The following is a 12,865-nucleotide window of genomic DNA, read 5'->3' as shown; positions in this document are numbered from 1 at the left end:
GCTTGCAAGGGTTCAGCCAAAAATATGTTTGGATGAAACCTAAGTGAAGTTAGTTTGCCTGCTTTAATTTTTAATTAGAAGTTAAAAATGAGTTCAGAGCAGAACTGGTTTGTGTTAGCACAGGGCAGATCTGTGTCTCTCAGGACAAACATCTGCCTTCAGGGAGATAAGTTATTATATATGTGACTGCGGTAGATAGGTACAAAGAATGGTCAGTGGATGGTCCTGAAGGGATTTTAGGAGTTTGCAATTGATGATCAGGAACTGATGGGTTTCCAAGGAACACATTCTGGTGAACTTTTGACTAATGATGTGTGGGCTGATGCAAACTCCTTGCAATTATTTAAAAATGCCCTCAAGGGCAATCAGACTAGAGAATAATTTTCTATTAATGAGTCTATTGTGACTGGAGGAAAAGCCAAACCACTGTTTATAAAATTGAAGGTCCAGATATCATGTTTTAATTTCTCTCTCTGAATTATCTCACATAAAAAATAATGTTCTGAGCTTGAGAAACATGGCTTGAGATGACTTGGTGACTTTGACAAGTCACTTCTATATTATGTGTCATGTCTCTCTAGCTGTGTAAAAATATTTGCCTCATTTGCAGAGCAGTTTGAGAATTACTGATTGACATGATTATAGTTGATATATAATTCAGTTGTTCTCATTTATTTCATTCCAGTACTGTAATAGAGTCTAATTACATAATAAACTCTGCATAAAAATGTATACTGAAATGAACAATTTTACCTTTTAACCTGTCTTTTAAGAACTTTCTTGTATAAACCTGTAATGTTTATACAGGAGGGAACAATAAGTAATTAATAATAAAGAACTGATTGCAATTAATTTCCCAGAGCATGACAAAATTCTGTTTATAAGGATATAAACCAACATCCTTGAATAAACTTTTCAGAGCAAACAAGCAGATACAGCTCCAAAACTTTGTCTGATCATAGGAGTTCTGTCAGAAATGTGAACTCTGAGTGAAAAGGGAAAGAAAAAAGATCATGTCCCTGAGCTGCTATCACAAATCTCAGGAAAGATGCAGCTATACCAACATGAAAATCCTTCTGGTGTAGAGCTGCATGTGTTTATGGAACAGGCAGAGGTTATGCAGCTAAAGAATTTCGTGCTGATATAATCCAAGTCTGCATTTCACAGTACCTTTATAGCTTTCTCATTGTAGGTAAAGAATGTAGTGATCCAAGAGACTTAACAAATGTAAAAAAATCCACTTGTGTCAGAACTCTGAAATGTTTCAACATATCTCACATATCTAATCTCCCTTTTCCTTAACTAAAGGGCTTAATTCATTGAACCTTTTCTCAGAAACATGCACTAACTTTGTAATGAATGACCTTCATGTATTTTCCATTATCAGTGCTTTTCTTATTAAAAATATCTGGACTAGTTCAACGACTCACCAATAAACTGTAAGTAAGGAGGGTCAGAAGGTATCTGCACTTACATATACCTTGAGGACTGTAAAGTCTCAGATTGCATTTTAAGAAAAGGAAGGAAGTGCTTAGTTACTGGCACAAACAGGAAAGTTAATTCCAGCCAGATGATTAGGCCAATAAAAATAAGTTGCCTTTGCACAGTGTAGGGCTGAACTCTGGAGAGATGCTGGCATAGGCTGGAGAATAAGAGCTTGATTTGGCAACGTGTGTACACGCACGTATTCTGCCAAGGTCACCAGGTCTATGGTTTTGCTGAGTAAGGTTTTAAAAAGGCAAATCTAGGGCCCCTCAAGCAAAAGCCTATACTTCAAAGCTATCATAGGTAGATTAAGTATATCAAGTTTCTGATAGAGAGGGACATGTAACTGCTGTGCTTCACACAAGCTATCTGAGAAAAGAACTTTAACTTGTTTTAAAATAGTGAAAACAAATGGTAAATGGACACTGTACCTGGGCACGTCCTGGCTTTTGCACCCATCTTTCCAGGGTAAGCAGATGAGCATTGAGAGCTTTCCCCAGCTGATTAAGGAAGGCCAGGTTGAGAGGCACTCCAAATAAGGCATAAAACACACAGAAGATCTGCCCTGCCACTGTGCTGGGGGACAGGTTACCATAACCTGAAAAAACAGAAGAAAACAGCTACATGAAAAGGCTCTACAGGCAAGCTGCAGGCATCATGGAATGTTTGTAAGCTTGGAAGCTCAACTATAAGCTTCAGGAACCTATGATTTTCTGCAATTAAATCCGTCTGCAAATTGCCATTGCTTATGATGAAACCTTTTGCGTTCACGACGATCAGCTGAAAATGAAACATGAAAATTATTACTATTCCAGATACTATTGTAACTTTCATTGGGTCTCTGATTTTATGGTGAGTGTGACTCAGGTTGCTTCAAAGCAACCTAAAGAAGTGTTGTCTATGTACAAAATGATCTTTCATGTAACAAGTAGGCACTCAGATTTTTGGGAGTATAAATTACTGTATACAGAAAAATAACAGGCATAATTGGAAACCAATAGAAAACCATAACCCACAGTGACCCAAGAGACTTTGGAACTTTGGTTGATTGTCTCGTTTTCCCACTAATTACACATTTCTGGGGGCTTTACAGGTCAGTTGGAGGAAATACCAGTTTTTAAGGAGAGTACCTCACCTATAGTGGTGACAACAGTTCCTGCAAAAAAGAAGGAGTTGCTGAAGTCCCAGTTACTGGGATTTGTAGAGTTTCCTTCTGGGTTGACTCCTTTTTCCCATGCTTCCATGAGGACCTGAAGCAGAAAAGGTCAGAGGAGCAAAGATGAGGAAGAATGTTAGAAATAGAGATAAGTAAATACTGTTTTCCATCTCGAGCAAGCAGAGTGATAAACAGTGTAGATAATAGGATAGACTTGGACTAAAAAGAACTTCTGCTGACATGGCAAAACTTGGAAATAGAGCTGGTCAGGAACTTGAACTCTTGCTACAGGAGAACAGGTCATTAAAGTACAATTGGTTCCCCAGCTAGATGAAATCTAAGGTGAAGGGGGTAAACGATTCCCTAAAGTGATCAAACTGGGAAAAAAATTAAAGTTGTGCCATAAAAAAATAAAGTAGTTGCTCTTCTCTCCTTCTCTAATCTAGTAATCTAGTAATCTTGTTCAAGTTTTTAATTTAGGGGTGTGTAAATGTATAGTTCTGTCTGTGGGCAGGGGCATGAGGAAAATGCTCATTTCTGTTTCCTCCATGTAAGTACTTGTAAGGATGAATCACTATTTTTGACTATGACTTCCATATAATTTTCAGTGAATATTAGGCTTCTCTTAGTCTGAAAGATCAACTAATAAAATATTCTCTTCTATTCCAGATAGATGTTACCAGACCAAAACTACTGTGTGCCAAAAAATTACTGTTCTTGCATCAAATATCCTGTCAACTGCCTTAATAAAGACTGTGTTCCTTTGCTGTCCCCAATGATTTGTCTGTGGGAGACTGGTTTCCCTCTGTTCAGTGGTTGGGGTTTTAGGAATCCCTTTGTTTGTCACACACCTTACAAAGGCTAAGTCACAGCCTTTGTAATTTTGCAAAATGCCTGAAGGAATTACTTGTTAATCTCTTCAAAAGACTTTGTATGATGCAAGACATGAACAGGAGTCAATAGCAACCCCAGCTTTAGCTGGTTCCAGGAGTATGAGACCCAAGAAGATACTCTTTCTTGATTCAAATGTTAGCCACTTCCGGAAAGATTGCTTTTCTAGTGAACATAACTACTACAAGCTATCTGATTTGGGACAGGTTCTGCAATATTACCTGATTTGTACTGGTGGACTGAGTATTTTAAGTATAGTAGCTAATTTGATTCCTTCAGTAAAAAATCATATAGCATTGGTCAAATTTATCAGAGGGCTGCTGGACATTATCACCTGTGATGTCATGACTGAAGTGTCAGCAGAGCTTATTTTCAATATGACAAAGAATTTTGCATTATCCATTAAAAGTCTCTTCCTAGAATGAGAAGAATTCAACAGGTCAGATTTTCTAGAGTCACTTATTTCATTTGCTGCTTAGAAGAAACACACGGAAGCTACTGAGGTGTAAGTATTTTGAAATAATCACAGGTTTAATTTAAGGAACACTTGACAGTTCTATGCATTTCAATGCACAAGAGTTCACAGGAGTTACAGTCACATCATGAGAGCCAACACAGAAGAGTGAGGCAACTTGAAAAGTTGAACCTTTCAGACACAGTCTGACAAGGCCAGATTTCTTGGTGTAATTGATGATGTTAAGTACAACCCCATGAAAGAACCCATGAATGAAAAGGCATGCTGGTGCCCAACAAACAGGTTCCTGTGGGACACTTATAATGGCTCCAGGCTCCTTTCACCTACTGCTCAGGTAAGGGTTATGGCAGCTGCTGAATGGCTGGTGAGCATTAGGTGCCTTTGGGAGAGAACTCGTCAGTACGTCAGCACATAAAAGCCATGTGCTGTAATTTACAGTAAGAATATGAAACCTAGATTAAGCTACAGTAGGGTGTGGAGAGAATAAGAACAGTCTGCTGTTTCTTCTCCTGTCCACCTGCCAATGCACATTGCAGCCAGCTGTGGTCAGAGGCAAGTATTTCGTCCTTTTGGTCTGTATTTATATCACGTCCTTTGAGACAGAAAAAGTAAGGACATGATCAAAACACAGACTCCTTACTCAATGCATCTGCTTCTCAGTTATGCTGTCAGACTGGCATAATTTCCTGACCAAAGTATGCCTACCAGAGATGCATTAGATAAAAGAGTTTGGATTTGCACTTTCCCAAAGCTCCAGGCTGCTCATGTTAGGAGCTGCGGCTCAGAACCATCTCTCATCTAGGTAGTTTTAGCTATGCAGAACCAATGCAATTTATTGACATGGAATTATAAGAATTTGTTTCATGTGTAATAGAGGCAAAAATTAATGAATTATAAGTGGTAACTCATTATAAGTGATAATAAATACACACAAAAAAAATCTGTGTTGAATTTCACATTAGAGGATTTAGGTTTAAAGAATGGGCATTAAGACAAGACATCTTATACTTGTTAGCTGAATAGACTGAGTCTGGGGGCTGTGTCTCACTGCAGTCTAACTACTGTGACTTTTCAGACTGGAGCTTGTGACATGATGAACAAACCTCCTTAACCATATAGTTAAATCATGCAGAGACACACTTGCTTCCCTGCACTAGAGATTTAATATGGGAAGACTAGTATTCCCTAATATTAATAGGAGTTAAACAGATTTGTTAACTGGTCTTTTAAGCAACATGTGGGTCAGAAGATACCTGCACTTACATATACCTTGAGGACTGCAAAGTCTCAGTACTCTGAAGCTTGGTGCTTTGTAGATGATTTGGTGCCCTCAGCTGGTTATGTCTGGAACAGCTTACAAGTGAAATTGTGATTAATTCAGCAGAGACAGCAGCAAAATACGATTTTCTGAGTGGCACAGCAGTGGACCTAAGAAAGTTCCCTCTCTCTGACTGGAGTCAGAGAGAGAAGAATCTAGCTACATGTGAACTCTTCTAATGTTTTGAGGGTAGTGAAGGTTTAAATAAACGTTTCAATCCAAAAAAGTATCACAGTTAGGTGTAGAATGAGAATCAGGGTTTTCACCTCTGCAATCACTATCAGAGAGATAAGGGAAGGACAGGAAATATCACCAACTCATGAAGGTGACAAAAAATAGACATGTTTTTACGCATGTAAATTCTTGAAATCTTGTCATTTTCTGGCACATGTCCAAGGTTCCACAAATAATATATCACAGTATTAGTAATCAGAATATTGGCTTTGTAGATGTAGAGGTTCAGGCACCTTTTCTACCATTTCTGATCTGAATTTCACTGTTTGATTAAATCCATATATGAAGTCTGGGCTTTTTGTTGATCAAAATCTTATACATTCATGGAAGTCCTCTGACTTGGGCAGTACAAATTGTTTTGAGTTTTTATCAGTTTTAATATCACGGTAGAAAAAGTTCAAACTGTTTAGGCACTCTGCTTTGCAACTAGTTATGTGTTGAGCACAAAGAAACTCAAGGATTCAAGGTTTCAAAGTTCAAGGATTTCTGTCCAGTTCTTGTACTACTATTATGAGAATATATCTATGGATACCAGGAAAGGTCTAATAAATTACCTCCAGCCAGTTTTGAGAAAAGATTAAAATGTAATTGAAGTTGTCATTAACTGACAACCCATATTGAACAAAAGCCCTTTATCTCTTCTTATAAGCAATAGATATCACAGTTTGTGATGGCTGACTTTGTCTTTTATTTAGGCCTGGAAATGCAGGACTGCCTTCAAAGGTAGTAGACAATTTCAGAGAATCACAAGCTTGGAAGAGACATCCAAGATCATTGAGTCCAACCCAGCCCCAACACCTCAACTAGATGATAGCACCAAGTGCCACATCAAGTCTTTTCTTAAACACATCCAGGGATGGTGCCTCCACCACCTTCCCGGGCAAACCATTCCAATACTTTATCACCCTTGCTGTAAAAAACTTTTTCCTAGTATCCAGCCTATGTTTCCCTTGGCACAGTTTAAGACTGTGTTCTCTGGTTCTGTCAGTTTGCCTGTAAATTGTTGTTTTTACTATGAAGAGGCAGAAATTGCACAGGTTTGGACGGGAGAACCTTGGAAGGGCAACCTACTTCTTTAGGTTTGATTCTTATTTTTTGTTCCCATGCATAATTCCCAGTAATATTTAATGAGGGAGATGAGAACCATGAAGTTGAAATTATTGCACTGTAGCACAAGTGCATCACTAGATGCACTTATGTATTGGGAGTTCATGACTGTGGAAAGAAACAGTTCCGTAGATCAAGATAAAGTATATGAATGGGCTTGAATTATTTATAAAGTTAGATATTTAATATCATGGACAGTGATTGGTTTATATCATGCTAGGCTACTTGGCCCCGATAGTATAATTTCTTCTAATGAAAATAATGCTTGAGCCAAAATAATGGGAACCCTTTCCTCTTACCTGTACAAACTGCTCCAGGGCTTGTCTGTCCAAGCATGTGTAATTCTGCAGGAACTTGAGCTTTTCCAGCTGGAACTGGTCCCGAAAATGTGTTTCTGCCTGCTTCTCCAGAAGCTGGAACACCATAGCACCCAGGAGGAGGTAGAAGAGGTACCCCAGTACCAGCAGTGGAGTCCAGCTGATCTGCTGGCTGTGCATGGTGAGGAGGGGCATGCTGCTGATCTGTCCTTGTCAGTCCCTGCTCAGCACTTCATAGGTTACTATTCCAAGATGTCACCTTCCCAAAACACCAGGAATCACACACCCATGTTCCCAGCTACTGCCCTGGAGAGTTTTTCAATAAAACATCAGGGTATCAGGGCTTACAAAATGAGACTAACAGAGAAATTTTATCCCTCCACATCTGTTCTCTATCCAAAATAAAGGGTGAACATTTATATCTTAATAAGACTGTGAATCATATTGTCTTTCTTCTATTAGCTTTTATCCAAAGATCTCAATCAAATGAATAAAGCCCTCTGACGCTGGTATTAGTTTCCAGTCTGGGAAGCTGAATCAAAACAGTGATTATATGACTTACCCCAGGTCATATGAATATAGAGTCACAGATAGACTCCTAAAGTCTTGATAAGTAAAGCCTTATTCTAAACACTAGACTTCTCTACAACAAAATGCTCTAAACTCTCTAATTACAGCAGACTCCCCAGAAATAAAAGTATGGAGCTGAATAAATGGAAAAGTCAATAGCTGCTGTCTGTACCATACCAACATTGCTGGCATCAGTAAAATCGGCATGGTGAAGCTTATAAACATCCTGAATTCAACTGGGTCACACAAAAGAACCTCTTTCTTTTCTAGTCCTTATAAGATCAATCCCCTCACTGCCTGGCCTACTGCTCCTGAACCCTATGAGATGACTCCACTGTTTATTCCACAGAGTTAGAGAATAAACCATTCATGCCTACTGCCTTCAGTCTCTGTATTTCCTTTTTAATCCAAATGCTTAAGGGGGAAGGAGGGCTTATGGTTAATCATTAGCTAAAAAAGTATCAGAGTTTCACTCATGGGAGCCTTAATAATTATCATGCACTGGAAATGAGCTGGGCTTGCATTTTTTCTGTAGGAAGAGCTTTATGGCAAGTGTCATCTGTCACACTGCTTCTGAAAGAAAACAAACACACACACACACACACACACACACACACGAAGATGGCTAGGTGGCTAGGGCTGCAATTTTGTTATTATACTCCCTTACAGTTAAAATGTTCTGGATACAGATATCCCTACTTTGCTAAGCATTCATATGGTTTTACTCCTATCTTCAAACAAGAGGTAGTGCTCACTGAAAAAGACTGAAAAATTATTTCATTCATATCTGTATCTGTAAGAATCCCCAGACTTGCCATTTGTACTGTGCTCATAACCTGGGGCCATCATCCAGAGGAGGATGACCGATAAGCAGCAGAAGGCCACTTTCCACTCTGAAAAGTGAAAACTATTGTGGATAATACCCAGGAGACCATCCTGGACTTTGTCTGGGACTGCTCTGTTAATGTGAGTAGGGGAACAGAAAGATTTCAATAGGGAAGTGCAATGTGTAAGGACTCAAAACCTTGGTGGTCTGGTATTTCTTTTCAGCTGAAAAAGCAAAACATTGGGAGATGGAAGTTATAGTAGCAGTGATATTACTGAGCACTGCGACAACATTATGAAGCAAACTGATCTAAATCAGCTGAGACATCCAGCTTATTATCACTGATGGAAGGTCTTCTCTTGTTTGGTGTTAAGGATGACATTTACTTACACAGTATCTAACAAGAACATCATTCTTGGGTCTGATTTGCATAACTAAAAGGTACAGCTTTTTATTCCATTCCCAGTGCAATGATACGGGTAGACAAGCCTGGGGTATTGCATTAGCAGGGCTGTCTCTGGTAGGAGATCCAGGTGTTTGTTATGTTGTTGTTGATAGGATCCATGACTACCAGGCCCAGAGAATGCCAACCTATTGGTTTTCTGGAATGGATGAAAACCATGGAGTTGTGCACAGCTGTGCTGGGATGAATTTTCTCAGTTGAAGTACATTTCACAATTAAGGCCATGAAACTATAAGATATAAGTGAACAAATACAGCACATAATCAGATTTTTTGTCCGCTTCTGTTCCTTCAGTTCAAATCAACAAAGCATGCCAACTGACAAAGTTGGCAGTGTATCATGCCTTAAGAAAAAATGTCCACTCAGACTAGCTTTTGGGATCTTAATTTTCTAAGGTTTTGCAAACTGAGTCACTAACATCACCAAAGTATGCTTATTTGCATAATACAGTATTTCCTACTGGTTCTTCCCCCTCTAGTGTCAGGCTGCAATATAGGAACCAAATAAAGCCAGAATCTGTTCAGTAGCCCAGAAATGATGCCTTGCCACTGGAAAAAAGAAAGCCCAATATATACATTTTGAAGTATGGTTTTTGTGAGTTCTGAATCTGGAAGAGGGAGTTCAACATGGCTTACCACATCAGAAATTAAATTTGGCTTCCCGATAAAAAGATATCATATACAATGTGCTGAAATAATAATACTAGCAAATTGCTTTTTATGACAGGATGACAAAGCACACTCTCTAGTCTTAACTTCTCTTGTTGCTTTTCTAATGCTCTTCTTATTAAAAAATAAACAAAACTTGGGTTCACAAACTTTAGGAATAAAAAATGTGGAATGCAAGAACTTTTCAATAGTAGCTGAATGTGGAAGTAGACTGTTCTTCCAAGGTCCTGCCTTGCCAGTGCTCCCTGCCAATATAGAATGTAAGAGTGCATCTGGTTTCAAAACTAGGGAATGACATCTCACAAAACATATTTTGCATCCAGGACTGGGCATGATCTCCTTGATTATTCCTTCACTTGTCTTTCTTCCTCAGTGTGACTGACCCAATAGGATCCATAGAAATTATAGATCATAGAAATTTTCTCATAGAAAATCTGAGCCATTCTGGAAAGGACAGATGACAACCAAAATTACATCCTGGTTTACAATATACATAATAATCACTTTTTGTGTATTACTTGGAGCAAGTCAAAGGATTCAGTGTTCTTAAATGCTTTACCTATTGTTCTTACACTCCCCAACAAATCTTGAACAAGGATAGATGTGAAATAAAAGATTGACCATAAAAAAAAAAATGACATGGTTTGCTCACTTTCCTCACTGGTTTTCAAAAGCCAGAAAAAATACCACTGTGATCAGAAGTATAATTTACATCAACACAAATAAGCAGTTTCTAAATTAAGTAATAAAATAAGTTGAAAGATATCTTGACTGCTCCTGTTATTATCAAGCTTCTGATGGAGAATGATTTTTGGACTAGTTTCTCTGGTAGAAGTGTCTCTGTACAGAAGTAGTTGTCAAAGTGGATGCAAAGATCTGGGGATTCATTCTTTCGTGTGCTAAGCATTTCAGCCAGAACAGTTTCAACAAGGAAATACTGAACTATTTTAATTAGTTTTGCTCCTTGAATGACTTTTAAACTCTGCACTGCAGAGAAGAATTAAGGAAATTATTTTAGAACCATATTAAATATAAATAAGAGAACTATTGAATTTCTTCTGGCAAGACAGTTTACTTTGCTTGTCTTATAGATGGGATTTCAGAGCAAATATTGCAGGCAATAAAAATATTAAGAAAAAAATTAGAAAAATATTTTTTAACATTGATTAAAGCAACAATAAAAGCGATTCATATGATATAACATAAAACCAGTGGTTTGATTGTTGTGGTTATTAAAAATTCACTTTGAAAAGACAAACACATTATATATAGAGCTACCAAATATGCTATATGCAACAAGGCATTTCCAGATGTTCATCTTCTTGGCATCTATATTCACCAGCTGCATGTTTGCAGCAACATTTTTAAGATCTTAACACTTTATTATGTCGAGATGCTCTCAGTTTATACTAATGACATAAAATACTTGCATCTCATGATTGATTAAACCAGGTAAGAATATATTACATTACATACTTACACTGTTCCACATGTGAACCTCATTATTCCTCTTCAAAGCTTTTTTAAAAAAAATCAGGAGTGACAGAGGGAGATTGAGTTAGGGCATGTCCATCTTCCAAGAAAGAGAAACTCAACATAAGGTTATGCATTTTCTTCTTGGAGCTCTCTGGAAAGCTGCAGTGGCCAGGAAGTGGTGAAATGCCCAAGCCAAAACCTGGTTAGCTCACGGGTTTCACTAATGCAGGTCCAGACTGTGTACAGAACTCTGGCAGATTCAACATAAATGAGAACAGACACTTGGCCTTTATTAAATCTGGGTGATATCCTGACCCTCCCAGAAGCTACAGTGCTGTAACACAACAGAGGACATGCATCTTCTTCTGAAATTAACTATGTAGAAGATTAGAAATGTGTTGAAATAAAAGATGAGATGATCCACAATGTCTGGCATCAATTAATCCCAGAAATATCTATATGCAATCTAGCACTCTAGAGCTACTTGCTCAAGAAATTCCCACCAAAAAAAAGAAAAAAAAAGATATTTGGATTTATTCTGGTTGCAAATAATGAATAAATTCTATTTACCATATGAACATTGAACCAAATCAAACTAGATATCATGTGAATTGACTGAAGTGAGATGTGCATGAGGAATGCCATGCTTAGCAGTGCTGTTTTACAGGTGCCTTAGTGAAGATTGAAGACCAGGATAAATGTGACCTCTGAATGTTTCTTCAATGTAGTAAATGCTTATTTCAAATTAATCTTGGAGTTATATGAAGAGAGATTATTAAAAGAAGGAATTTTGCCTGTCTGTGTCCAACAAAAAATTTCTTGAAGCAATAAATGCTTTCTGAAAGTCACGTAGACTTGGAGATGAGATCCAGAAGCCCTCCAGCACCTGAGAGAAGGCCATCAAAAGCTGGAGCCAGGCTTTTGACAGTGTGGCTTGTGAGAGGAAGAGAGATAATGACAAAAAGAAAAGGTTAGGATGGACATAAGGGAAAACCTTTTTGTCACAATGACAGTCAAACTTTAGAACGAATGTGGTCTCTGTCCTTGGAGGTTTTCAAGACCACACTGAACAAAGCCCTCAGCAGCTTGGTTTGATCTTGTTGCTCAGGCTTTTTTGAGGAACAGGTGGGATTAATGATCTGCTGAGATAATTTTCAACCTGAATTTTCCTGTGAACCCAAACCACAATTTTTGAAGACAGGAGCAGTTTTTTTAAAGAAAGAGAATGCTTTATGCATTACACTTTTATTTTGCTAAATAAGCAATCTTTTCTTTCCTTATGATCTTATGAAAATTTTCAAAAGATGCAAGAAAGACTTTCTATTTATTTGTATGGTTTTATATATTTATACGGTTTTCTATTACTGGATGCACTTTTGTCCAAGATCTTAAGTGCCTTAGATAATCTTAGACCATTCTGCCAATCAGGTACTACTTTGTTGACAGCAATTGAATTTCACTCCAAATTTATAATAGAGTAAAAAAAGGCTAGAGAATTTTGAAACAGAAGAGTAAGGAATTCTTTTCTCTCTGTGAGTGAGATGTGTGGCAAATGGAGAACAGAACACAGTATCAGCAAGTAGTAGCAGCATCACATAACTCATACAAAGACAGCACTGAGATCCTTCTTTTAAGCAGCTACTTAAAACTATTGGAAATGCTTCAATGTCAATGTCAAAAGGAAGGAGATGCTGGACCAGTGATTCCCTTTCAGCCACCTTCAAATAAATTCACTACAATGGTTATTTCACTGGAAACAAAAAAGGTTGTTGCTTGACCCAGCAGCATTTTGGAACCTGTGGTGCTTCTCCAGCTAGTAGGGTTGAATGGAAGCAGGAATGTGGCCCTGCTCTCCTCAACAAAGATGTACGAACAATAA

The 12,865-nt window shown here is 38.0% G+C and overlaps 1 protein-coding gene across 3 annotated transcripts in view; it reads right to left on the bottom strand.

The window, feature by feature from the left end:
- LOC135297229 (potassium channel subfamily K member 16-like) overlaps nucleotides 1-12,794 on the bottom strand; it is a 31,290-nt gene extending 18,496 nt beyond the window's left edge. For 2 of the 3 annotated variants that reach the window (XR_010359270.1, XM_064414552.1), the window contains exons 1-3: nucleotides 6,966-12,794; nucleotides 2,621-2,735; nucleotides 1,917-2,083 (exon numbers count right to left, since the gene is read on the bottom strand). Coding sequence is in view for 1 of the 3 variants with exons in the window: in XM_064414552.1 (XP_064270622.1) it covers nucleotides 1,917-2,083; nucleotides 2,621-2,735; nucleotides 6,966-7,178 (495 nt within the window). In the remaining 2 variants the exon portion in view is untranslated. The remainder of the gene's footprint in view (nucleotides 1-1,916; nucleotides 2,084-2,620; nucleotides 2,736-6,965) is intronic. The other variant, XR_010359271.1, reaches the window with a different exon arrangement.
- Nucleotides 12,795-12,865: the final 71 nt, after the last annotated feature.

Source organism: Passer domesticus, chromosome 3 (assembly GCF_036417665.1).
Source record: "Passer domesticus isolate bPasDom1 chromosome 3, bPasDom1.hap1, whole genome shotgun sequence".
NCBI classification, from domain to species: domain Eukaryota; kingdom Metazoa; phylum Chordata; class Aves; order Passeriformes; family Passeridae; genus Passer; species Passer domesticus.
The sequence above is the reverse complement of the archived record's forward strand: the minus strand, read 5'-3'. Positions and strand labels throughout refer to the sequence as shown.